The sequence below is a fragment of the Quercus lobata genome, unplaced genomic scaffold (genome assembly GCF_001633185.2).
Source record: "Quercus lobata isolate SW786 unplaced genomic scaffold, ValleyOak3.0 Primary Assembly Scq3eQI_869, whole genome shotgun sequence".
Lineage (NCBI taxonomy): Eukaryota > Viridiplantae > Streptophyta > Magnoliopsida > Fagales > Fagaceae > Quercus > Quercus lobata.
In genome coordinates, this window is record NW_022154773.1 from 4,990 (window position 1) to 32,599 (window position 27,610).

The 27,610-nt window shown below is 33.0% G+C and overlaps 4 protein-coding genes across 4 annotated transcripts; all 4 read left to right on the forward strand.

Annotated features, from left to right (window-relative positions):
• Window positions 1-1,246: 1,246 nt before the first annotated feature.
• On the forward strand, window positions 1,247-2,708 carry LOC115973311 (disease resistance protein RPM1-like). The gene has a single exon (XM_031093565.1). The coding sequence runs from the start codon at window positions 1,394-1,396 to the stop codon at window positions 2,663-2,665; it is 1,272 nt and encodes a 423-aa protein (XP_030949425.1). The 5' UTR covers window positions 1,247-1,393; the 3' UTR covers window positions 2,666-2,708.
• Window positions 2,709-2,739: 31 nt separating this feature from the next.
• On the forward strand, window positions 2,740-4,089 carry LOC115973320 (disease resistance protein RPM1-like). Its single transcript, XM_031093572.1, has one exon. The coding sequence runs from the start codon at window positions 2,740-2,742 to the stop codon at window positions 4,087-4,089; it is 1,350 nt and encodes a 449-aa protein (XP_030949432.1).
• A 17,223-nt stretch (window positions 4,090-21,312) lies between these two features.
• LOC115973313 (disease resistance protein RPM1-like) lies at window positions 21,313-23,494 on the forward strand. The gene is made up of 2 exons (XM_031093566.1): window positions 21,313-22,212; window positions 23,450-23,494. Exons 1-2 carry the CDS (start codon window positions 21,313-21,315, stop codon window positions 23,492-23,494), a joined length of 945 nt encoding a protein of 314 aa, XP_030949426.1.
• Window positions 23,495-23,606: 112 nt separating this feature from the next.
• LOC115973322 (disease resistance protein RPM1-like) lies at window positions 23,607-27,389 on the forward strand. The gene is made up of 3 exons (XM_031093573.1): window positions 23,607-24,634; window positions 26,340-26,397; window positions 27,117-27,389. Exon 1 carries the CDS (start codon window positions 23,626-23,628, stop codon window positions 24,613-24,615), a length of 990 nt encoding a protein of 329 aa, XP_030949433.1. The 5' UTR covers window positions 23,607-23,625; the 3' UTR covers window positions 24,616-24,634; window positions 26,340-26,397; window positions 27,117-27,389.
• Window positions 27,390-27,610: the final 221 nt, after the last annotated feature.

Below are 27,610 nucleotides of genomic sequence, written 5' to 3' on the forward strand. Positions count from 1 at the left end.
AAAAAATAACTCATAGAAAATACAGAAATCCATAGACAAACCCATAAAACCCCATTGGCCATTGATATTTTGTGAATCCAGATTTAGTACTAAAGGAAAAGGGAGATACAGAGGTTTAAGAGAATGAGAAGAGTTGAGAGAGACATCTTAGAGTGAAACATAAATTACATGTAAGTAATCAAATTTTTCTGGTGACTGAGTGTCAGTTAGTACCAAATAGGAGGAAATTCCAAATCACCTTTCTAAAAAAAGTTAGCAAACAACACCCAAATCTCCTATTAAAAAAAAAAAAAAAAAAAAAAAAAACCCAAATCAATCAATAAGCACAACTTGGATTAGCAACGATGAATAAAAATTAAGACAACTTACATACATCTCATGCGTTGATAGTTAAATGGCTGAAATTGAAGAACCCAACTTCTTCTTTTATGGGTCAGCCGTCTGGGTTCTTGTGGACCCTGTGGTTGGTTTGGCCGGGAAGGGAATTGAATAACTCTGTTTCTTCTTTTGTGGGTCCTCCTTAGGGTTTTGTTTAGTAGCCCCTGGGTTTCTTGTGGTTGGTTTGGAAGAGAAAAGTGAGATGGAATAAGCGGGAGAAGAGAAAGAAGTGTAGAAGGAGAGCAGAGAGAGGAGAGAAGCATTGGAGGAGTCTTTGATTTGTTTTTTCCTTTTTGTTTATACATGTAACCTGTTTCACCAGTAGCCAGTATTCACTTAAAATAAATATACGGTCAAGATCAAAACACCATTGAATTAATGGTTTAGATTTAGTTTAGGTGGGTATCATACCCAAAAAACGAGGGGTACTGTAAAATGACCCCTCTTAAACATGACAAATGAAAAACATGGGATTTTTTAGAAAATAACTACAAAACCCAAACAATATAATTAGTTAGGAAACGTTTTAAACTAATTTGGTATCTAGCAATTCGAGTTTAGAGGACTCGATTTCTGGGTTTGTTATTTTATTATTTTGCCAGCAATTGAGGTGGTTAGACTGGCTACGTAGGCGAGAAATCGAGTTTATTGGACTCGGTTTCTAAGCCTAGAAAACGAGTTCATTGGACTCGGTACCCTTAATAAATCTTTATAAGCATTTACTGGTACGGTACCCTCACCTTCCTTCCCTTTCATTATTATGCAATTTAAAAAAAAAAAAAAAAAAGAAAAAAAAGAAAAGAAAAAAGACTAGGGAAAATTCCTTCATTCATTTTAACATTTACCTTGATTCTTATGCCGTAGGTCTCTCGTGTGGCGAGCAACAAGTCAAAGCATGGTCCTCTATTTCTCTTCCTTCCACTCACCTCTATTCTCCAAGTTCCAACTTATATGATAGGAAGAAGGGGAGCCTAACAATTCAGCAACAGAGCTAGGAGCGAGTTTGAAAGCGAAAATGGACTCGGCTATAGTAGAACTCTTGATTGACAATATCATTTCAGCTCTCGCAACTAAAGCGTCGCTGTTGTGGGGGGTCCGTGATGCAATTGCAGATATCAAGCATGAGTTGACAAGCATGCGGTCTTTATTAATAGATGCAGATAAAAGGGGAGCAAGCAGTGCCGGAGAGGAAACTTGGGTGACAAATGTGAGGAACACAGCATATGATGTTGAAGATGTTATTGATATGTTCATGTATCACATCAATAGCCAACAAATTGGGGGTCGATTTGCTTGGTTCCTTCACCATACAATTTACATTCCACAGACTCTTTGGGTGAGGCATAAAATAGCTTGCAAGTTACAGAATATCAATAAGACAATCAAGACCACTTCAGAGTTAAATCAGAAATATCATGTTGATCCTATAGAGGGGAAAAGTTCAGAAGATTTTCACAAATGGGTTGTGCGGCATGCTGAATCATCTTTGTTTGTCGAAGAAGATGAACTTGTAGGGATCAAAGATAAAAGAAAACAATTAATGATGTGGTTGATGGATAGAGAACAACAACAGACTGTCATTTCAATCTTGGGGATGGGAGGATCTGGCAAGACCACACTAGTTGCCAACATCTACAACAGTGACGCTGTAAAGAGACATTTTGATTGTTATGCATGGATCACTGTCTCCCAAAAATATGATGTAGAAGACTTATTGAGGAGCATGATTAAGGAATTCTATGAGTCAAAGAAGGAAACAAATCCATCAGACTTGAGTTCCATGAACTACAGACTGCTAGTAAAAATGCTGGTGAGCTACTTAGAGAAGAAATCATATCTACTTGTCCTAGATGATGTTTGGGACACAAATGTCTTGGATGAACTAAAAGTATCACTTCGAGATAGATATCCTGGGAGCAAAATCATGCTTACAACTCGTAAAGATGATGTAGCTCACCATCCTTTTATGGGTTTACCTCATGTTCATCGTATTCAATTGCTAGAACCAGATGAGGCGTGGGAACTCTTTTGCAAGAAAGCATTCTTAGGCAATCCAAATAGAATCTGTCCACCAGAGCTTAAATCTTTTGCTCAGGAACTTGTAAGAAAATGTAAAGGCCTACCTCTTGCAATTGCGGCTTTGGGCAGTCTTATGTACTCCAAGAATGATACGTCTCAATGGAATCAAATTAATAGCAGCTTGAATTGGAATCTAAGTAACAATCCTGAGCTAGAAGCAGTGAAGAGCATTTTGTTGCTAGTTTCAACGATTTACCATATCAATTGAAGCATTGTTTCTTATATTGCTCTCTTTTCCCAGAAGATCATGAGATTCGAAGAAAAAGGCTTATTAAGCTATGGATGGCAGAAGGATTTGTAGAAAAATTTGAAGGGTCCACTCTAGAAGAAGTAGCAGATAGCTATCTAGTAAAACTCACTTTCAGGAACATGCTACAAGTTGTAACGAGGAACTCATATGGAAGGCCACGGAGATGTAAAATGCATGATATTTTGCGGGAGCTTGCTCTATCAATATCAGTCAAAGAAAAGTTTGGTGTTGTACATGATGGAGGAGAAGAAATGATAAAATGCAAAGCACGTCGCATTTCAATTCACAAAACCGATGGAGAATTCAAATCATTTACGGGTACGTCAAAGCTCCGTTCTTTTCTTGTTTTTAACAAGTCATTGAAAACATTGCCTTCAGGAAGTAAAATGTTAAGGGTTCTAGATTTGGAGAATGCCCCCATTGATGAATTGCCTGATGAAGTATTCAAATTATTCAACTTAAGATATTTGAATTTAAGGGGAACTTTACTGAAGAAGCTCCCAAATTCCATAGGAAGGCTCCTTAATCTTCAAACCTTGGACATTAGAGACACACAAATAGAGGCCCTTCCTCGTGGAATAGGAAAGTTGCAAAACATGCGGCATTTAATAATGTATTGCTACACTAAAAATTGGAATGACTTCAGATATTTTATTGGGATGCAAGCACCATCAAATATTGGGCAGTTAAAGAATTTGCAAACCTTGTGTAGTTTTGAAGCAAAAGGTGACTTGATAAGACAAATTCGGAGCATGACCCAACTTACCTCGATTGGTATTGACAACGTGAAAGAAGCAGATGAGACGGATTTATGTATCTCAATTCAAAACATGAGACTTCTTAGGGTCTTGGCTATCAAGGTAACTAATGAGGAGGAAACACTTCGAATGGATGCACTCTCATGTCCTCCTCCAAACCTTCAAAAGCTTTTTTTGACTGGAAAATTAGAGAATGTGCCACAGTGGTTTCGTTCACTTCAAAACCTCACAGATTTGGGTCTGCAATGGTCAAGACTAGAAGAAGATCTGCTCCCTCACATCGCTGCTTTGACCCATCTGGGACATCTTACACTTACTAATGCCTATGTTGGAAAACAGCTATGTTTCAATACAGGCTTTCCTAAGCTTACAGATTTGCAAATTCGTAATTTCCCTCAATTGAATGAGATAATAATAGAAAAGGGGGTGATGCCAAATCTGAAATCCCTATATATTAAAACTTGCATGGAGTTAAAGACAGTGCCCAAGGGCATTGAATACCTTCAAAATCTCCAAGAACTGGTTTTGGCATCTGTCTTAATGGAACTTCAAAATCGCATTGAAGGGGAAGGAAGTGTGGATTTTCCAAAGGTGCAGCACATCCCAAAGATCTACATCTGGTAATACCTCGGAATGTTTAATGAAGGTAGCTTCTCATGTCTATCTGTTATATTATATTATTAATTCACTTTGAAATGGAACTAATGTTTTTTGACATGAAAAATAAGTAATCTTTTCTAACGATTGATTTTACTTTACCGTATCTCTGTATTATTATTTTTTTTACCTGTGGTACTGTAGAATCAGGCTCACTAATGCTTTCTATTGCTTGATTGCTTGTAATTTGTTTTAGCTACCATCTTGGCATGAGCACATCAAGTTCCTCGAAATAGATAGAATTAGTTTCTAGGTCTGACTCATAATACTGTGTGGGTATGTAAACCCCACCATATGTTTGAGGAAAGTCCTCTGTGGACGTGGTGTGATTGGAAGATACAAGATGGTGACTTATGTAACCCCAAGACTTTTGCTGGATTTTTCATTATGTCTTTCATGCATATGATTTTCAATTGTAAGTACAGAGGTTTCTCAGACTTGGTTTGGATATGATGTCTTATTTGTGATTTGGAACATGTATTGGTCTGTTTTAATAAGCTACATATTTGCTCCATTTGTTTATATATATAAATATCTGTGTTTCAAACTTCCAAATGCTTACTTTGCTTCTTGTATAATTTGAGAACTGGTCATCATGGAAAACTTCGATTAATAATAGCTTGGTACATGCTTACTGTGCCTTTTTGTTGATTCCTTTGTACATGCTTCTATCCATTTGAGAAGCAACATGTAAGTTCAGAAATAAATTTCTCGACTTTATACATGTTGTCCCTCATACTTTCCTCACAGGTATTCCCCTCCCAAAGCTGAGACATGGTTGTTTTTACCTTTTAGGAGATTGTGTAGGGGGGCTACTGGACTAGTGCCTAGTTTATGGGTAGACGATCTTAGTCATACTTTCTTTTTGCATCGTCTCTTAACCTTAGTACCCTGTAGATGTACAAACTACTAGACAGTAGGTGAGCAATCCCCTTCCATTTCTGTACCCATGCTTGAAAATGGTGAAATAGTGGTTGAATCAAGTTAAGGAAAAAATAAAAAGGTTCCCAGTTTCTGTTTTAGTTTTACACCGTATGCTCTTTAGTTTGCAATTCCTGTATAAATGAGATGTGATTAAGGCTTATTTTATTTTTTTTTGATTAGTATAATCATAGTTTAATTGGTTTCCCTTTATCAATGCATCTTTGACCATTAACCTAATGGTTCTTGAGTCCTCGTTAAAAATCTTTGACTTACATATAAATTCTTAATGAGATTTCCCTCTTTTTTCCCTCTGTTTTTTTTCCAATTCTTCTTTTGGGTAGCAAATATGTTGTTTTAAACTGTGTTTTTATTACATTCCTCATTGTTAGGTTGTCTGTTCATGAAGAGAAATTAGATCTCAAAGTCATAATATCAAACTAATACATGTTGGAACAATTTTGTTTCAGTCTTCTAATATGTGATCAGAACTGCAACTTGATACTTTTGTGTTACCTAAGTTAGCAATATCTATTTGAATTTGTAATTGTACTCTTAGTCATGACTCAAGTTATTATTTTGTTATTCAATGTTGCCTTTGCATGTACTAATATAACAGCCACTTTTTGTAGTTTTTCTCCTCTTATAGATGCATCTCTCTCTTTTGGTAATCATTTTGATAGTAAGAAGTAAGATGTCTCTTCTCTTTGCTTACAAATATGCTTTCCTTCTTGTTTTCCTTGAAATATATTTTTGTTGGCTACAGCTTTGCATGGGTCTGATCTTGAACATTATTCATGACTACCCACTCTTATATCATGACAAATTACCAATTATTTTGAAAACTTAAACTTTTAAGAAAGATGCATTTAATCATTTAATTAACATTCTAGCAGATTGAGCTTTTCTTTACCACATCTTGGAAGTTATGGTTTCACTGAAATGAGTCTTGTCTAGGTGATGGCCCTAAAAGTCGAGACGGAGGACATGAGGAACCAGCTTTGCAGTGGTGGTCACCTGTAACAGGTGATGTTAAAGGCACTAAATTGCTGCTAAGGCGCATAGAAACACTGTACATGAACAACCATATTAATTGGATGTTTGGATGCTATGGAGTTTGCTTGGGATAAACTATTCAAGAATCTAGATTGTTTTTAAATTGTGTTTAAGAAATCCAATTTTAAATATTGAAATCGTATTTTGATAATACAAATTTTACTTAAATTTTGTCCAAGTTGAAACCGCGTTTTAAGAACAATGTTTTGAGGGATGAAAAAAGAAAATTTTTCAAAAAAAAAAACAAAAAAGTTTTCTCAAATAATTTCAAAACAATGTCAATGTAAAAAATTAATATAAATATTTTGCAAATTTTGCGACACATCAAAAGTGTGGCCCAGTGGGACATCTTTATAGAAGATGTTCTTAGCTTACAGTGATTTTTACTAACTTTTTTTATGATTTTTTTTTACCAACAGGAATACATGATTGTGTCCTGAAGTATTTAACAAATCTGCATTCTAATCCTTAATAGAATGATCACTACATTCTAATCTCACGTGACCTATCCATCTGAAATCTTAATTTTATGAATCAAAAAATGGAAGAATTTCAAGCAAATACCGCGGTGTCTTCCATCTCAAATGCTTAAATGGGCATTAGAGTGAGTGGTTTATTTCTTTTGGACCAGTAAAGAGTACCAAGTAACTTGGAGTATAGTCATGTAACATTGCTGCATAATCTGATTAAGCAGATTCAAAAAATCAATCATCCAGTCCAAGTGATCAATCCTAAGTCATATTTGAAAAAGCCAAGATCCAATGTCCAATGACAATTACTCACCGATGCCTCCAAAAAAGATAAATATAGGAGATTATTGCTAAATGCCGTTTCAACGCCTAGGGTTGGTATTTTATGGGTTGAAGGATTGGGTTGGGCTTTTTAGTTTAGAAACTTGGGTTGGATCAGCTTTGAGTTGGCAAAAATTTCAGTCCAAGTAAATCCAATCCATGCTCTTACTTAATAGTTAAAAAAACATATTTAGTCTAAATATGTTATTTTAAATTATTTTGATTTTTGTAACTAGTTTAGATGAAATTGTAATTCTTTATTTGAAAGTGGGCTTAAATTGTAGAATGAAAACGAAATTTTTTACTAGGCTTGGCAAAATTATTTCAACCCAATGACCTGACCCAACCCATCGTGTTTCCTACATATCAAGTTGGGTCGTCTTTTTAGAGCTATCACGGTCCATGAGTTTAGTTAGGTTTGGAGATTTCTCAATATGTGAAATTTATGTTGGATTGAAAAATACCCAAAACCCCTAATCCTTCCTCATTTATGATAAAAATTAAGTGGAAATTACATTTTGTCTAGTGATTATTTTACACCCTATCTTCCTCACCCCAAGCCAAACTATTCAAACGAATTGAATAATACTTTTCATGAACTCACAATTTTGTTTATTTATTTATTTATTATTATTATTATTATTTTTATATATATAATAGTGAACCCACGAATGGAATAAAAGTTTGAGGAACCCTTTTTCATTGCCCTGAGAGTGGGTGAGCCAAGCCATTAAGGGATTATGTGCTACCACTGCTTATGCTTCAAAGTGTTACATCTCATTCCTATATTACACTCTTGTAGTCTTCTAGATGTACTCCTTTCCTCATATAAACTTCCATACTGAGATTAAATTATGGGGAAAAGAAGTTTGAGTGGATATGTTAATGGCAATGACTTCCTTGACAAATTCAACGAGGAAGACAGAGCCGCCATGATTCTTCTTCACATAAAGCATGCCAAGCTGGATGAGAAATTTGCTATAGCTTTGCATGAAATCAAAAACCAAAGAATTAGGCATAACCAACATGTAGCAAATATAGCAAGCCATAACCCATTCAATGTTTTCCAAGAAAACAAAAGTTATTAAGCCTGTCCATGAAAGCCTATGCTTACAAGCCCCCGTATTTTCCACCATTCCCACGCCTCAACGGCCTCGTAGGAGCATGCTTTAAGGCCTTTGAGAAGCAGTTGATATCCAGAGATGTAAGAAGCGACCAAAGCATGCTGTCGTGAACAAACTCTTGCCAGTGCTAAACAAGAACGAAGTTGTTGATAATGGAATTCCTGTCACTGTGTGTGACTGACGTGACGAAAAAGGTAGACAATACTCAATGACATTTAAGCTTTGCGGGTCTGAGGAGATGTATTTTAGGTCCTCAATTAAATTCAACAATATGGCTACATTAATTAGTAACATAGTTGAATTTAATTGTCATCAAAGGAAGATAACACATTTGAGCTACATTAGTTAATATAGTCACATAGTTGAATTTAAATAGAAAATTTAAGGTACAACATCTAAAGAATTGTATTTAAGTATTAATTATAATCCCTACGTATCAATCAAATATTAGCTAGATATTTTTAATGCCAAGAGAGGGAGTTTGCATTAAGTGTTGGTATTAAGTATTAGGTTTAGCTTCTTCTACTTCTTCTTCTTCTTCTTCCTTCTTTTTTTTTTTTTTTGGATGAGAATGTGGGTTTGACAACTTTGCAATGGTACATTTTGGAATGATAATAAACTCTTATTTCGTTTGAACCATGATTGTTATTCCCATGACTTGATCTCGTTGCCATGATTTTGTAATGCACAAATTAGCCTCAGTGGGTTCGTAGCCAGGATTTATACCGCTATTAGTAATGCCTATGTTGGAAAACATCTATGTTTCAAGACAGACTTTCCTAAGCTTACAAAATTGGAGATTCATAATTCCCCTCAGTTGAATGAGATAATAATAGAAATGGGGGTGATGCCCAATATGAAATCCCTATATATTAACAGCTGTATGGAGTTAAAGACAGTGCCTAAGGGCATTGAATACCTTAAAAATCTCCAACTGTATTTGGAATCTGTCTTAGTGGAACTTCAAAATAGCATTGAGGGAGAAGGTAGCGTAGATTTCCCAAAGGTGCAGCACATCCCAAACATCCTCATTCGGTAGTAATTTGAAATGTTTAATGAGGGTAGCTTCTCAATTCTATCTGTTCTTCATCTTCCTTTTATCTTTAAATGAATGGTCATTGCATTCATTTTATATTTTATCCTTAAAAGAAAAAAAAAATTGCATCATTTAAGCTATTTCACCAATAAATTAATATAAGTGCGTAACATGCTTGATTTATATTTTATTATTAATTCACTTTGAAATGGTTTATGGTTTTGGAACTAATGCTTTCTGACATGATGAATTAGTAATATTTTCTAATGATTAATTTGACTTTACTGAATATTTGTCTTTTGGTTTTACCCGTGGTAGAATCAGGCCAACTAATGCTTTCTACTACTAGATTTATTGTAGTTTGTTTTAGCTACCATCTTGGCATAAGCACTTCAATTTCCTTGAAATAGATCAAATTAGTTTTTGAGTCTGACCCATAATGCTGTGTTTATATATGTATTCAGGTGCGCATGCATGATTGCTAGTGTGTTTGTGAGTGTGTTCTGTATGTCGGTATCTCAAGCCCATCCTATATTCGAGGAAAGTCCTCTGTGGTGGTTGTCTGATCGGAAGATACAAGATGGGTGACTTAGGTATCCCAAGACTTTAGTTTTTTGGATTTTTCATTATGTCTTTCATGCGTGTTGATTATTTTTGAGCTTGCAACATTCAATTGTATGAACAACGGTTTCTTAGATTTGGTTGGGTTATGATATCTATTTGTGGTCTGTGGAACATGTGTTTGTTTTAATAAGCCACATGTTAGCCCATGATTTGTTAATATATATTCGTGTTTCTAAGTGTTTTTTAGCTTCTTGTATCTGAGAACTAGTCATAATGAGAAACTTTGATTAATAGTAGGGTTTTTTTTTTTTTTTTTTTTTTCAGAATATTTATTGATGAATAAGCACATTACAAATAAAGAGCAAAAGCTCACAGCTAGCAGAGTACAACCACTCTGATACGCACAAAAAGTCCTTCATAGACCACCTAACTGAGATTGCTAGCCTAAAAATCAACAAGACTAACAATTTGACACCAAAACTATTAAAGCCAGGCTATAAACAAGGATAGTTTCTAGGATCTGCCAATGACAGCTCCACCAGATTGGAAACATCTTAGGGCCTAATTAACACCAACTGCTTTCAACACAGAGCAGCACCTGAGGCAATCATCAACTTCAGCCATCTTTGAACATTCTTGAGTTGGACAGATTCCTTCATATCCCAGTTACATCATAATACTCGATATTGGATAGAATCACAGTTGGAGCCTTTGCTTTCAACTCTAGGTTTGGCATCCTTGTTAACAGATTTGGCCATCTGTTCTAATAGCTTTTTTTGTTTACATTGATAATAGGATGTTCGATTGCTTAGTGGTCACATTGTTTGTGTTACACACTGTTTATAGATTTATGGTCTAATTTTAGACAGAATATTAGACTGTCTTCTGTACTTGCATATCAGCTTGGTACGCGCTGCCTGTGTCTTATCATTGAGACCCCTGTACGTACTTCTATCCATTTAAGATGCATTATATAAGATCAGAAATAAATTTCTTGATTTATACTGGTATTTCCCTCATATTTAAGCTGAGACGTGGTCGTTTTGAGGAGCATATTCACTAGTGCCTTGTTTCTAGGAAGATGCTCAGAGGTTGAACCTTCTTTTTGCATCCTCTTAACCTTAGTACCCAGTAGGTGCACAAACGATTAGCCAAAAGATGCTTTCCCCCTCCATTTTTGTATTAGCACATGAAAAGTGTTTGTGTCAAGTTAGGAAAAAAGGTTCCCAGTTTCTGTATTACACATTATGCTCTTTAGTTCACAATTCATATATAAATGAGATGTGATTATGGTTTATTTATTTTTGGATAAGTATAATCAGAGTCTTATTATTTTAACTTTATTAATGCATCTTTGGCCATTAACATATGGTTCCTGAGTCTTGCTTTAAAATCTTTGACCTACATATAAATTCTAAATAAGATTTCCACTAGTCCTTTTTTTCCCCCCTCTGTTTTTTCCAATTATTCTTTTGGGTAGAAAGTTCTTCCTTTAAACTTTATTTTCACTGCATTCCTCATGTTCGGTTGTCTTAAGCTCATGAAGAGAAATTATTGCTCAAAGTCATAATATCCAAGTACTACCTGTTGAACAATTTTGTGTCTGTCTTCATTTATGTTATTGGGAACGCAACTTGATAATTTGTGTTACCTAAGTTAGCAATATCTATTTGAATTTGGGATTGTACTCACATAGTCATGACTCATAAGTTACTCTTTTGTTATTCACTGTTGCATGTCCATATACTTATACAATAGCACTTTATGTAGTTTTTCTCCTTTATCATATGCATCTCTTTTTATCTTTTAATCATTTTGAAAGTAAGAAGCAAGAAATCTTTTGTTGTTGCTTACGAACATGCTTGCATTTTTGTTTTCCTCAAAATGTAGTTACGGTTATTTTTGTTCAAGTTTTACAAATAAGTACTATTTAATGTTGCTCTGCATTGTGAGAGAAGAAAGTTCATAGATTTCTTTACTTGCTGCTCAGAAAGCATCTCCAATTGCGAACTTAATGAGAAGATTCCATGAGAACCTCTAAGGGCCCAAGGCTTTCTGGAATGCAGAAGCAAGCACTTCTATATAGAGGGTTTTTGTGAGTAGTTTATTCCAAATCTGCTGAAGATCGACATAAGATTGCTTCCATTGTGTCAGCTGAGTTCTGCAGTAATTCTAAGCAAGTAGATTGGAAAATTTTCCTCTATATTGAGTACTTTCTTCGCAGTAGTAAGAAACAGTTGGATCAGCTCAAGAGCCCTGATACTATTGGGTTGTCGTTGTTAAATGTTTGTGTCTCTGAAACCATAAATCCTAAACCTTGAACAAAGACATTTATTTAATTCTTATTCTGTTTTGAAGCTGAAATTTGTTTTATTCACTAGTTAAATGATTATTTGATTAAAAGGATATCTTGGTCCGAAATTCTTAGTATTAGTAAATTAGGACATGGTCTACTGCTTTAAAAGTTGCAAAGCTTCCCAACTATTGATTATTCCATCCTCTTCAAGAGCAGCATATATAGATGAATCTTATACTTTTAATTATTTATCATATGGTTCCCTGTTTTGGCAATTATTTCTTGTTGAAGCTCTTAAACTTATGCTTACTTTCATTCTTAGAAGTCCAACTCTTATCCTTTGTGCTGTTTATGATATGATGAACATTTTGCCATGTTTTAAAACGTGTAGGTAGTGAATATGATCAATTCCATAGAAATAAAGAAGGATTCAGACTTTTCAACCTAAATTATTATGATATCGTTATAATTTTTTCTATTTATCTTCAATATGTGGAAATTAGAGGCTGGGCTCAATCCGTGAGAATTGAAGCCCAGGAGAGACTAAGCAAAAACAAAAAAACAAAAGCTTGATTAACTTTAACGTATCACAACTGAGAACTGCTGTATTTTGAAAAATGAGTTCAATAATGAAGGCTCATTCGAGCTAATATTTATCAAGTGCTTCATGCATTTTTCTGTACTTTTTTTTTTTTACCAATTATCAAAAATGAAAAAAAAAGGATTTCTGTTGGAAATATTATATTTGCCTTTGAAATTGTTGAAAACTAGTTTTTGTTTTTTTTGTCAAATATTTAGCTTTTAGCTTTTTTGAAATAAACTATATTTTGGTTTTTTTGTAATACATTTAATATAGAAAATTATCAAAAATTATATTTTTTATTAAATACTAGCCTCATCACATGCGCTTCACGCGTGCGATGAGGCTTTTTTTCTTTTTAGTGATCTTATTTTGTAGCAAAAAAAAAATATATATATATTTTTGAAATTTTAATTTATAAGTGAAACTTTTTTTTTTTAGTGGTCCTATTTTGTAGCAAAAAAAAAAAAAAAGGTGTTTTTTTTTTGAAATTTAATTTTATAAGGTGGATAAACAATTTGAAAATAAAATAGGAGAGTAATCATATTTTTAGGGACATGTTTTTAGTGGGAAGTTAGAGTTGTATTGTTTTACCAAATTATCCTCTATTTTGTCTCTACTAAATATAGGGTGTAGGGGCATTTTTTGAACTAAAAAATGAAGAATCCAAAACAGGAAAGCTCTTAAAATAATACTAGCCTTTGAGATGCGCGTGAGGCTCTTCTATTTTTTGAGTAAGGGTTAATTTAGAGCATTTATTATAATTTGGGATTATTACATTTTCCAATCACAAAAAAAACCTAGGGGTGTGATGAGTGTCATGTGTGGAGAAATAATTTTCCAATCACACCCCTAGATTTTTTTGTGATGAAAAATTATTGTGATTGGAAAATTATTTCTCCACACATGACACTCATCACACCCCTAGGTTTTTTTTGTGATTGGAAAATGTAGTAATCCCAAATTATAATAAATACTCTAAATTAACCCTTACCCAAAAAATAGAAGAGCCTCTGAGCACGCACGAGGCTCTTCTATTTTTTGGGTAAGGGTTAATTTAGAGGCATTTCATTAAATTGATTATACTACATTTCCAATCATTAAAAAACCTAAGGGTGTATGAGTGTAGTGGCAAAAAATAGGGGTTGAGATTGGAAAATATTTCTCCAAACATGACAATCATCACACCCTTAGTTTTTTTTTTTTTTATTTTTTTTTTTTTTTTTTTTTGTGATTGAAAAATGTAATAATTCCAAATTATAATAAATGCTCTAAATTAACCCTTACCCAAAAAATAGAAGAGCCTCTGAGCACGCGCTGAGGCTAGTTTTTTGCTAATAAATTTTGTAAGGTTATATGTAATGAATAAATAAGAAAAGAGGAAAATTATCTTATGAGAGATTCTCATGAAACCTCTCTCCTACATTATGTGTGGGTTTCCTATACTATCGTTACATGTCTCCCACAAACTCACCTAAAATGTTTTTCCTTTTGATATGTTTGTAGTCATTTTGTTTGGAATTTTTTTTTAAAGCTTCATAAAATTTATTTGTTACTAAAATTTTGATCCGCCTTATATTTTTCTTTTTCACAATCTCCCTACTAAAATGTTTGGATAATCAAAATTAATGGTTACTAAAATATACTCAGAATTATCTATATCACTCTTAGCTAACTTGCACTATCAAATGACAAAAAGAAAAGAAAAGAAAGGGAATAATATAAAAAATAAAAAATGAAAAGAATTCTAAAATGAAAGAAAGAAAATAATCAAACAAAATGGTATATGCCATTCAGTTAGTAAAATGTAAACAAAATGATTTCAAAAATTTGTTTATGCCCTCTACTAAGTCCACAATCAAAAGGTAGTTTCTCAATAAAACGAATAAATGGTAAAAAAAAAAAGTCAGCTACTTCCAATACATAATATTTACTTTAAAAAAAATACATCTTTCTTAGATCAAAAGCTAGGGCAGTCAATTGTTCTCCCATCTTGCTAATATCCTCATGTTCTTTGCACATGTACATAACATCTGCGAGAAAAAATAAATGGTAAGACCTGGGCTCCACACAAAGCACAAAATGGTGTTGTAGAATAGAGGCCAAAGATGCAAATGTTCAATCCGAAATAAAACCAAATAAATTGTGCAAGCAAAGGAATGATCAAGTGGCACAACCATCCATTGAGTTCCATTGATTTTCTTATGAAATCAAAGAATTAATGGGATTTTGAGGAATGCTCTGCGTATTGGGTTCCACAGTTTGCTAACAGCACCACACGTGATCTTGCCTAGCTTGCAATTGAGATTAAATCCATTTAAACTTTTGTTCAAAAAAATTCTAAAATAAATTTATTACAACATAAATAAAAAAGAAACCCTACTCACCATAGATTCTGTATGACAATGGTTTCAACCAGAGGCATTAAAAATTGGATAACAATGAATGGAACTCAAAAGAAGACACGTTGAGAGCAAAAACAGATACAATATTTTAAAGCATCAATTGAATGTAAGAAATAGAAAACTAAAAAACATGATAAGTAAAAGAAGAATATTTTCTTATATAATCTTGGAAGTCAAGTAATGAAGTCTTTTGTTATTCCAATGCAGTAATATTCTTTTTGGGTTTTTATTTTTTTATTTTTTTTATTTTATATATATATATATATATATATATATATATATATATATATATATGCAGAAGAAGAAGAAGAAGAAAAGGAAGGAGGATATAACATGAAACTTAAATAAAATAAAATAAAAACTGGATAAGCAAAAGAAGTTAAAGAGAAGTTAAAATTTTTAAATTTGATAGTAAAGCAGTTTCTTAGGAGTAAAACATGGGAGAGTGAAATTCAAACAATTTGTTAGGAGTAAAATGTGGGAGTGGAATTCAAAATGTTAAGGGTTTTTTTTTTTTTTTGAATTTGAAAAGAAAAGGGTCGGCTAGAGTTTTTTTTTTGTGATTGGAAAATGTAGTAATCCCAAATTATAATAAATGCTTTAAATTTACCCTTATATATATATCTAGAAGAAGAAGAAGATGAAAAGGAAGGAGGATATGACATGAAACTTAAATAAAATAAAATAAAAACTGGATAAGCAAAAGAAGTTAAAGAGAAGTTAAAATTTTTAAATTTGATAGTAAAGTAGTTTCTTAGGAGTAAAACATGGGAGAGTGGAATTCAAACAATTTGTTAGGTGTAAAATGTGGGAGTGGAATTCAAACGTGTTAAGGTTTTTATTTTTTTATTTTTTTTATTATTATTTTTTTTTTTGAATTTGAAAAGAAAAGGGTCGGCCAGAGTTTTTTTTTTTTTTTTTTTTGTGATTGAAAAATGTAGTAATCCCAAATTATAATAAATGCTCTAAATTAACCCTTTTATATATATATTTATATATATATATATATATATATCCAGAAGAAGAAGAAGATGAAAAGGAAGGAGGATATAACATGAACTTAAATAAAATAAAAGAAAAACTGGATAAGCAAAAGAAGTTAAAGAGAAGTTAAAATTTTTAAATTTGATAGTAAAGCAGTTTCTTAGGAGTAAAACATGGGAGAGTGGAATTCAAACAATTTGTTAGGAGTAAAATGTGGGAGTGGAATTCAAACGTGTTAAGGTTTTTTTTTTTTTTTTTTTGAATTTGGAAAAAAAAGGGTTGGCCGAAGTTTTTTTTTTTACAAAACGTAGAATTATTTTTTTTTTTTCAAAATAGAAACGTGGTAGATAATTTTTTTGATACAACGTGGCTTTTTTCATTAGGTTTTTTGTTTTCAATTTTTATCAATTTAAGATTTTAAACCATTTCTTATGATTTAGAGATAAAGATAAGTTTATTAAATTAAGGATATTTCATTAGGGTTTTTTTTTTTTTTTTAACTGAACGTGAGGTTTTTTCTAAGAATAAAATATTAGAAATTTTACTATTTAGTTGTGTTTTTTTTTTTTACTCAACGTGAGGTTTTTTTTAAGAATATAATATTAGAAACATGTGTTAGAATAAGTGGGTTAGTAGAAGTGTTCCTATTTTGTAGGTAATGTTTTGTCAAATTTATCTAAAATTTAGGACTCTTTAAATTGATAATTTTACATGTCTAACCCTACTATTTTACATGTCCATTCCAATGACTCCTCAATGCAATTCAAAAAGTTTGTGCATACGTGAACCTAAGAGAGATAAAAGAATTAGGGAACCAAGTATTTAAAAAAAAAAAAAAAAACTTTAATTAACAAACCAACGTTAGCGTGCATGTTATTAAAGAGAAGTTAAAATTTTTAAATTTGATAGTAAAGCAGTTTCTTAGGAGTAAAACATAGGAGAGTGGAATTCAAACAATTTGTTAGGAGTAAAATGTGGGAGTGGAATTCAAACGTGTTAAGGCTTATTTTTTATTTTTTTTTGAATTTGAAAAAAAAGCAGGGTCCAGGATTTTTTTTTTTTTTTTTTTTTACAAAACGTAGATTTTTTTACGTTAGATTTTTTTTTTTTTCAAAATAGAAACGTGGTAGATAATTTTTTTGATACAACGTGGCTTTTTTCATTAGGTTTTTTGTTTTCAATTTTTATCAATTTAAGATTTTAAACCATTTCTTATGATTTAGAGATAAAGATAAGTTTATTAAATTAAGGATATTTCATTAGGGTTTTTTTTTTTTTTTTAACTGAACGTGAGGTTTTTTCTAAGAATAAAATATTAGAAATTTTACTATTTAGTTGTGTTTTTTTTTTTTACTCAACGTGAGGTTTTTTAAGAATATAATATTAGAAACATGTGTTAGAATAAGTGGGTTAGTAGAAGTGTTCCTATTTTGTAGGTAACGTTTTGTCAAATTTATCTAAAATTTAGGACTTTTTAAATTGATAATTTTACATGTTTAACCCTACTATTTTACTTGTCCATTTCAATGACTCCTCAATGCAATCCAAAAAGTTTGTGCATACATGAACCTAAGAGAGATAAAAGAATTAGGGTTAAACCAAGTATTAAAAAAAAAAAAACCTTAATTAACAAATTAACCAACGTTAGCGTGCATGTTATTAAAGAGAAGTTAAAATTTTTAAATTTGATAGTAAAGCAGTTTCTTAGGAGTAAAACATGGGAGAGTGGAATTCAAACAATTTGTAAGGAGTAAAATATGGGAGTGGAATTCAAACATGTTTTGGTTTTCTTTTTTTTTTTTTTTTTTTTTAATTCGAATTTGAATTTGAAAAAAAGGCTTTTCTATTTTTTGGGTAAGGGTTAATTTAGGGCATTTATTATAATTTGGGATTATTACATTTTTCAATCACAAAAAAAAAAAAACCTAGGGTTGTGATGAGTGTTATGAGAGATAATTTTCCCCCAACTACTGGTGTATTGATACCAATTTGCCATTTAGAGCATTACACCAGAGGCTGTTCAATAATTTTGCAGTCTCATGCTCTAAATTGGTATCTATATTTGTGATCAATAAACCTCACGTTAAATATAGGGGTGTAGGGGCATTTTTGAACTAAAAAATGAAGAATCCAAACAGGGAAAGCCTCTTAAATAATAGTATAGACTATACAAATAAATTACAAAAAAAATAGGGGATTTGGAAATGGACATTAGAACTTCTGATCTTATTGGGATACAAATTGTGTAAAAGTTAGTTATCTAGCCAAGTTGGCAACGAAAATGCCAATCAGTTGCTGTATGGTCCATCAGACCTCTTTGTAAACTCTCCTTTCTTCTCGAATGGTATAAAAAAAAAGTGAACAATAATTCAAAAAAGCATACAAAAAAGTGAAGATTCTTCAGTCCAAGAAAATCCATTTGGGAAATAAAATTACAAGAGGAATAAAGCCAAGTGAAAGTGGTCTACAAAGGGTACTTCAATCTGTAGTAAAAGGCTATTCATTCTCTGTTTTGCTGAGAAGAAAGAAAAGGCTACTCATTCTCATGTGAAAAACAGAGTGGAGAAAAACCATCTTCATATTATTTCTCATTTGCAATCCTCCCTATTTGTAATTATTTATCATCTTCAATTGTAAACTCCTCTTGTAAGTTCTCGAAGTATACAATTCTTCTGAAGAAAATATTCAAGTTTAATTTTCAAGTAAGTTTATTCTTTAAATATTTCTCATTTTTCACCACTGTATTTGCATATTTTAAATATTCAAGTTTAATTTTCAATTGTTTCTATATTTGACGATTTGTTCTTTTGGATCTCCTAGGTTCCTACATCTATCTTCAAGTTGAATATCAGATGGGGTAAATCTTGGGTACCAATTTCGAGTAGTGGACTCGGGACTGGAGGTTGGAGTTGAAATTTTTATTTATTATTTTATTAATTTGAATATTTTAAATTGTAGTTCAATTCTACTTATGTCTGTATCATCTATTCATTATTTATTAATTATTGAGACCACACTTCATGAGGTTGAGGTTGAGATTGGGTCAATTTGAATTATTATTTTTTTTGGGGGAGTTTGAATTTCTAATTGATCTGCTTTTAATCAATTAGTTTGTACTTTTATTAGTAAATTTCATTTGTAAGTGTGGAGATATTTCATGAGGAATAAATAAGGGTTTTCTATCTTTTCAGTTGGTGGAATCACTTCATTTTATTTATTAATATTTTTTATTCTTTCTCATTGGTCACCTATTGTGTAACTGTATTGGTTTAAATTGTAAATTGTGATGCTTTTATTATCAATGAAACTTATTGTTTGAAAAGAAAAAAGGCCAAATTGTTTGATCACTTAATGATAAAGAGGAATAAAAATGTCGGTCATGCTTTGGTATTTCACTTTATATTCCACCAACCACATACTATTACTTGGGTTTCTCCTTCTCATTTTCAAGTAACCAGAGTATATTGTTTCAAAAATAAAAAAATCAAACACATTACTTTTTTTTGATAAGCCATACACATTACATATTATAATTGATGAAGTATAAACTGTAGGACATAGGGTCCCATAAAAAAAAAACTGTAGGACATAGGGACTTTTTTTTGAGAAGGAGAAAATTCAAAACAATTAAAATAAATTGGCCCTTATGGAAACATGATTCTATGGTTTATTAATATAGATATAATAGATGTGGGTTCCAGTTAGCTCAACTGGTAAAGTCTCTTATGGTTGTATAAGAGATCTGGGGTTCAATCCCCGCCTACACCAAAAACTGATTAGTGTCTTGGTCTGATAATAAAAAGCTATCATCAGGAGCGGACGTCATATGTTGAAACTCTCTAAAAAAAAAAATATAGATATAATAGATCAAGGAAAATTGAAATGTAAATTGTAAGGCATCTCTTAAACATGGAAAATCAAACAAATGTATTAAACTTCCTCTTATTAATGATTTAATTGTCAACTGAAGAAGTTTAATATGTGAAAATTTATATTTTTGTCAATGTCTTTTACTGTCTTTACCTGAGAATAAATGCAAGTATTATCATGTAATAATTTGTTTAAAAGTTTTAATTTTTGTAATAAGATAAGAATGATATTTTAGAAAGACTCAATTATTTTGTTTAAAGAAACTTTTTAAAAAAATCAAAATTTTGGTCCATAAATTATATAATTTTTTTTTAATTCTTTTATCAAATAATTGTTATTTCATTTTAGTCCTTAAATCTTTTTTTTTAGAATCTTACTCCTTAAATCTTTATAAACATTTATTGGTACCTCGACTTTCCTTACCATTATTATGCAATAAAAAAAAAAAAAAAATCTAATGTAAAGACTAATGTAGACATCCTTTTTTTTTTTTTTTTTTGAAAGTTCACAAATCACATCCTTCTAGTGTACTGTTGACCAGACATATTTGACAACATCTGGAAATGATGATATTTTAATTATTGAAATGTTCTGTTTAAAAAATATATATTGCAAGTTTCTTAAAAAAAAAAAATGTTGCCAACGACAAATAGAAATATTTCTCTCTGTTTTATTTAGATAAGTACAACAATCATTGTTTAATTTAAATAAATACAAAAAAAATCACTGTATCTACACCACTTATCCCTCCACCACCCACCCCCCCCCCCCCAAAAAAAAAAAAAAAAAAATCATTCTTCAACTTAACTGACGTACTGGTACACTTTTTGAGAATTAGAATACTTTCATGCATTATGTTTCTCACCTCTATTCTTTTTTTCTTTTTCTTTTTTTGGTGCAGTTCTCCAAGGACTGGCAAGCAACAAATCAAAGAATGGCATTCTCTTTCTCTCTGGATGTGATATAATTGGAAGAAAGGGAGCCTAAAAACTTGGTGACTAAAGCTAGAAGGGATTTTGAACTGTGAAGTTAAAAATGGATCAGGCTGTAGTGGAACTCTTGATTGAAAATATCATTTCAATCCTTTCAAATGAAGCATCTTTGTTATGGGGGGCTCGTGATGCAATTGAAGATATCAAAGATGAGTTGATAAGCATGCGATCGTTCTTGGTAGATGCTGATAGAAAGGGAGTAAGGAGTGAAGGAGAGAAAACTTGGGTGGCAAATGTGAGAGACATGGCGTATGATGTTGAAGACATTATAGATGAGTTCATGTATCACCTGCATCGCCAACGAATCAGGGGTCGATCTTCATGGATCCTTAACCACACCATTTACTTTCCAAAAAGTCTCTGCGTGAGGCGTCAAACCACCATCAAGATACAAAAAATTAATGGGAAAATCAAAGGCGACATACCAGAGAGGAAGCAAAGATATCAGATTGATCATATAGAGGAAACCAGTTCAAAAGATAATCAGAAACGGGTGGGGCAACACACAGAATCATCTTTTTTTTAAAAAGAAGATGAACTTGTAGACATTGAAAATAAAAGGCAATTGTTAATGGGTTTGTTGATGGATGGAGAACTACGCCAAACTGTCATTTCGATAGTTGGAATGGGTGGTTCTGGCAAGAACACACTAACTGCCAACACCTACAACAATGATGATGTAAAGAAACATTTCAACTGTTGTGCATGGACCACAATTTCCCAAGTACATGTCATAGAAGACGTATTGAGGAGCATGATTAAGAGCTTTTACAAGTCAATGAAGGAAGTGGATCCTACAAACTTGAGTTCCATGAATCAAATGGAGTTGGTAGAAACGCTGGTGGACTATTTAAAAGAGAAAAGGTATCTACTTGTCTTGGACGACGTGTGGGACACAAATATCTTGGATAAAATAAAAGTAGCACTCCAATATAGTTGTCGTGGGAGCAGAATCATCCTTACAACACGAAAAGAGGATGTAGCCTGCCATCCTTTTGGAGGTAAACATCATATTCATCATATTCAATTGTTGCAAAACGAAGAGGCCTGGGAACTCTTTTGTAAGAAAGCATTCATAAATTGTCCCAATGGAAGTTGTCCATTGGAGCTTAAATCTTTTGCTAAAAAACTTGTGAGAAAATGCGAAGGCCTACCCCTTGCAATTGCAGCTTTGGGCAGTCTTATGTACTTCAAGAATATGTCACAATGGAATGAAATTAAGAGCAACGTGAATTGGAGACCAACTAACAATCCTAAGCTAGAAGGAGTGAAGAGCATTTTGATGCTTAGTTTCAATGATTTACCATATCAGTTGAAGCATTGCTTCTTATTTTGCTCTCTTTTCCCAGAAGATCATGAGATTCGAAGAAAAAGGCTCATTAAGCTATGGATGGCAGAAGGATTTGTAGAACAAGTAAAAGGGTCAACTCTAGAAGTAGCAGTAGATAGCTATCTTGTAGGACTCTGTAAGGTTGAATTTATTCAACCATCTAATTGGCTTTATTCCGTGTCAAATTTGCTTGTAATTCAGCATTTAGTAACCCTGTATTTAGGTGGGTTTGATGTAAGGGTAGTGAGTGAGAGAGAGTGAAGATTGCTCAAGAGTGTGCAAGAAAACAGAGACTCGTGGCTGGGTCTCGCGGGTGACTCGTGGCTGCAAGCCGCCAGACGCAGCACATGTGCCAAGCATGTTGGAAGGTGAACAGTCATGCAAGCTGGAGCACTACAGGACAAAACAGGACAACTGGCCATACGGTTATCTCGCGACTGGATCTCGTGACTTAGTCAAGCCGCGAGGTCAAGCCGCGAGGTCAAGCCGCGAGGTCAAGCCGCGAGCCACCCCCGTTTTGTTAAAACCTGACGTTTCACATTCCTCTCCCACTCCAGTATAAATACCCCTTTTACCCACGATTGTGAGAGAGCTTCCAGAGAGAATTTTGAGAGAGAAACCCTAAAGAAAAACAAGATTGATTCATCCACAATCTATACCTTAGAGTCTTTTCAAATTCCTCAACTCTCTTCCTCTCCATTGTCAAATCCTTGAGAGGCATTATACCAAACCTAGTTCTCACCATCATCATCACTGTGAGACAGCTGTTTGGATTTCTGGGAAGCAGTTAGGAAGGAACCAATCTTCATTGGTTGATGCTTCGGTCTAGTAGCGGAATCCGGAAAGCTAGAAAAGAAAAAGGTTCGGCGCAACCTCGTTGGAGCAAGAAGCTTGGAGGGCTTAGGTGCACTGGGTAGATTAGGCTTGGAGGGTCTATTGTTGTCCATGTATCCCAACTGTATTTTCTAGTGGATTGTTTACCGCTTGGAGGGTGGCGGAGAGGTTTTACGCCGAGGGTTTCAGTTTCCTCTTCGATAACACATCGCGTGTTGTCTTTGTGTTTGCATCTTCCTTCCTCTCTATCTTTGCATTTTTATTATCTGCTGTGGATTGTATTTTGTTTTGGCTTAGATAGTATTTAACCAATTCCATATTATAGCTTATGTTAAGTTTCCGCACACTTGTTGTTTGGCATATTGCTTGAATTGGTTAAGTTGTAATTTGGGGGTCTAAACGTTCAAGGGTGTTTATACACGTTTTTGAACTTTCAAACTCACTTTCCGGAACATGCTTCAAGTTGTAGAGAGAAATGAATTTGGAAGGCCAAGGAGATGTAAAATGCATGATCTTCTGCGGGAGTTTGCTCTATCAATATCAGTCAAAGAAAAATTTGGTGTTGTACGTGATGGAGAAGAAGAAATGAAAGAATGCAGTACACGCCGCATTTCAATTCACAAAACCGATGGAGAACTCAAATCACTTACGGGTATGTCAAAGCTCCATTCTTTTCTTGTTTTTAACGAGTCATTGAAAAAATTGCCTTCCGAAAGTAAAATGTTAAGGGTTTTAGATTTGGAGGATGCCCCCATTGATGAATTGCCTGATGAAGTATTCAAATTATTCAACTTAAGATATTTGAATTTAAGGGGAACTTTACTTAAGAAGCTCCCAAATTCCATAGGGCAGCTCCTTAATCTTCAAACCTTGGACATTGTGGAGACACAAATAGAGGCCCTTCCTCTTGGAATAGGAAAGTTGCAAAACTTGCGTCATCTAATTATGTTTCGCTACACTAGAAATCGGAATGACTTTATGTATTCTATAGGGATGCAAGCACCATCAAATATCGCTCGGTTAAAGAATTTGCAATCTGTGTGTTCTATTGTAGCAAACGATGACTTGATAAGAAAAATTCAGAGCTTGACCCAACTAATCACATTCGGTATTTCAAATGTGAAAGCAGCAAATGAGGCGGATTTATGTATCTCAATTCAAAACATGACACGTCTTAGAAACATGTCTATCATGGTAACTAATGAGGAGGAAACTCTCCGAATGGATGCACTCTCATCTCCTCCTCCCATCCTTCAAAAGCTTTATTTGACTGCAAAACTAGAGAAGGTTCCAGAATGGTTTTGTTCACTTAAAATCCTCACAGATTTGCAATTGCATTGGTCGAGACTAGAAGAAGATGTGCTCCCTCACATTGCTGCTTTGCCCCATTTGGGACGTCTTTCACTTATTAATGCCTATGTTGGGAAACAACTATGTTTCAGTACAGGCTTTGCTAAGCTTACAAGCTTGGAGATTCGTAATTTCCCTCAATTGAAAGAGATAATAATAGAAATGGGGGTGATGCCAAATCTGAAATCTCTATGGATTGACAGCTGCATGCAGTTAAAGACAGTGCCCTTGGGCATTGAATACCTTAGAACTCTCCAAGAATTGACTTTGGAATCTGTCTCAATGGAACTTGGAAATCGCATTCGCAACGTGGATTTTCCAAAGGTGCAGCACATCCCAAAGATATACATCTGGCAGTAATTCAGAATGCTTCACGAAGGTAGCTTCTCAGTTCAATCTATTTTTTCTTCCACTTTTAACCTTTAAATGAATGGTTGCATTCATTTCATCATTTAAGCTATTTCTTTGAAGTAGTGGTTTCTGACATCATAAATAAGTAATTCGTTCTGACGATTAATTGTACTTAATCGTGTCTCTGTTTTTTTACCCATAGCAGAATCATGCTTGCTATTGCTTGATTGCTTGGAGTTTGTTTTATCTACCATCTTGGCATAGAAAATAAAAAAATAAAATAAATTCCTCACAATAGATAAAATTAGTTTCTGGGCCTAACTCAAAATATTGTTTATATAAATGTATTTGGGTGTATTCTGTTTGTAAATATGTCAAGCCAATCATATGTTTGAGGAAAGTCCTCTGTGGATGTTGTGTGATTGGAAGATACATGATTTTGATTTATGTAACCCCATGACTTTTGCTGGATTTTTCATTCTGCATCTTTCATGGGTGTTGATTATCCTAAGCTTGCATATAATTTTCTATTCTATGTATAGAGGTTTCTTAGATTTGGTTTGGTTGTGATGTCTTATTTGTGGTTTGGAGCACATATTGGTCCATTTTAGTAAGCCACATGTTAGCCTATGATTTGTTTATATGTGTTTCAAACTTCTTAGTGCATATTATGCTTCTTATATAATTTGAGAACTAGTCATCATGAAATACATTGATTAATAATAGTTTCTTCTTTTTATTTTTATTATTATTATTTTGCCATTGATGGTAGGATATTTTAACTCTTAAGTACACACATTGTTAGTCTGCCACACTGAGGTCATAGATTTATAGCCTAATTTAAGATAGGATGTCTTCTGCAATTTTTTTTTTTTTTTTTTTAACTTGTCACATGCTCCCTATGTCTATTCATTGATGCCCCTTGTACTCAATTTGTACATACTGCTATCCACTTGAAAAGCAGCATATAAGTTAAGAAATAATTTTCTTGACTTTATGTACCCTCAGTATTTTCCTCATAAGCGTTCCCCTCCAATTTAGGCTGAGACATTATTGTTTTGAGGAGATTATGTAGGGGAGGGGGACTAGTACCTTGTTTCTAGGAAGATGCTCTTAGGAGTTAGGTCGTACTTTCTTTTTGCACCGACTCTTAACCATAGTTCCGAAGAGATGCACAAACTACTAGCCAGAAGACGCACAGTCCCTCTCCATTTCTATACCCATGCATCATCATGCATGAAAAAGTGGTTGTATCAAGTTAAGAAAAAAGTTATCAGTTTCTATTTTAGACCCTATGCTCTTAAGGATTATTTATTTTTTATTAAGTATAATCACAATTTAATTATTTCCCCTTTATTGATGCATCTTGGCAATTAATCTATGGTTCTTGAGTCCTAATTAAAAATCCTTGACTAGTTGACTTACATATAAATTCTTAATGGGATTTCCAATTTTTCTCTATTTTTCCAATTCTTCTTTTGGGTAGCAAATTCTTGCTTTAAACTGTATATTTACTGCATTTCTAATTGTTAGGTTGTCATAAGCTCATGAAAAGAAATGAGTGATCCAAGTCATAATTTCCAACTAATACATGTTGAACAATTTTGTTTTTGTCTTCTTTTATGTGATTAGAATTGCAACTTGATACTTTGTGTTGCCTAAGTTAGCAATATCTATTTGAATTTGTTATCATACTCTTAGTCATAACTCATAAGTTACTCTTTGTTATTTAGTGTTGAGGTGCATCCCAAAGATCTATATCTGGTAGTAAATCAAGAATGTTTCATGAAGGTAGCTTCTTAATTCTCTCTATTTTTCTTCTTATTTTTATCTTTCATATATTCTCTCTCAATTCATTTTTATCTTTCATCTAAACCCCTCCCCCCCTAAAAAAAAGCTTTGCTTCATCTAAGTTATTTCACTAAAAAATTTATGTATGCTCGACATATGTTATTTATCCACTTTGTAATAGCTTAAGTTTTTGAAACTAATGGTTTTTGACATTATAAATAAGTAACAATGTTCATGCCCAACAATGCTTGATATTGCTTGATTGCTTGGAGTTTGATTTAGTTACCATCTTGGCATAAACTGATAAACGCATCAAATTCTTTTAAATAGAATGAGTTAGCTTCTAGATCTTGTGTCAAAATACTATTCTTAATATGTATTTTGTGTGTATGCATGTATGAATGTGTGTTTGTAGGCTTGTTATGTATGTGAGTAATGCCCACCATATGTTCCAAGAAAGTCCTCAATGAATAATGTGTGATTGGAAGATACAAGATTGTGACTTACGAAACGCTAACTTTTTCTGGGTTTGTTCATTATGTGTCCTCCATGCATATCAATAATCGTAATCTTGCTTGTGATTTTCAATTGTATGTACAGAGATTTCTTTGATTTGGTTTGGCTATGATGTCTTATTATTTGTAGTTTGGAACATGAATTTGTTAGTTTTAATAAGCCATATCTCTCTCTTTTTCTTTTTTTCTTTTTTATAACTCAAGGCAGAATGATGCTGAAGATTATGAGTTTGCCTTGTTTGCTTCAAAAGGATTCTGTTTTGTTTGGAGCTCTAATTCTAAGTATTGCTTGGGTATTTTGATTATTGTTCAATAAATTAATATTCAAGACTTTGTTTCTTATTTGTCTGTAATAAATGTAAAAGTTTGAACTCCAAGATGCCTTTGTGGCAATTTGTTGGAAGATTGCTACTGGTTCAACCGTGGATTTGCTCATCTTTTGTGTTGTAATTTGTACATAATTTAGCTTGTGTAAACCATTAACATACATGTGAATTGTTTCCTATTGTTTCAGTGAGTTCTTTTATAGTTCTTTTGTTTATTCTTCTTTAACAACTTGATGAACCTGATCCAAACCAACATCAGGGTTTGTTTTTTGTGGGTTGAAGGGTTTGGTTGGGTCCTTATTTTTTTGAAACTTGAGTTGGATCAAGTTAAAAATTTGACAAAAATTTCAATCCGAATAGCCCAATCCAACC

Bases quoted from the DNA above. Each gene is read 5' to 3' on its own strand.
- LOC115973320 (XM_031093572.1), top strand. From the start codon at position 2,740: ATGGCAGAAGGATTTGTAGAAAAATTTGAAGGGTCCACTCTAGAAGAA.
- LOC115973322 (XM_031093573.1), top strand. From the start codon at position 23,626: ATGTTAAGGGTTTTAGATTTGGAGGATGCCCCCATTGATGAATTGCCT.
- LOC115973311 (XM_031093565.1), top strand. From the start codon at position 1,394: ATGGACTCGGCTATAGTAGAACTCTTGATTGACAATATCATTTCAGCT.
- LOC115973313 (XM_031093566.1), top strand. From the start codon at position 21,313: ATGGGTTTGTTGATGGATGGAGAACTACGCCAAACTGTCATTTCGATA. The intron at 22,213-23,449 runs GTTGAATTTATT...TATCAATATCAG, and splicing joins ATCTTGTAGGACTCTGTAAG to TCAAAGAAAAATTTGGTGTT.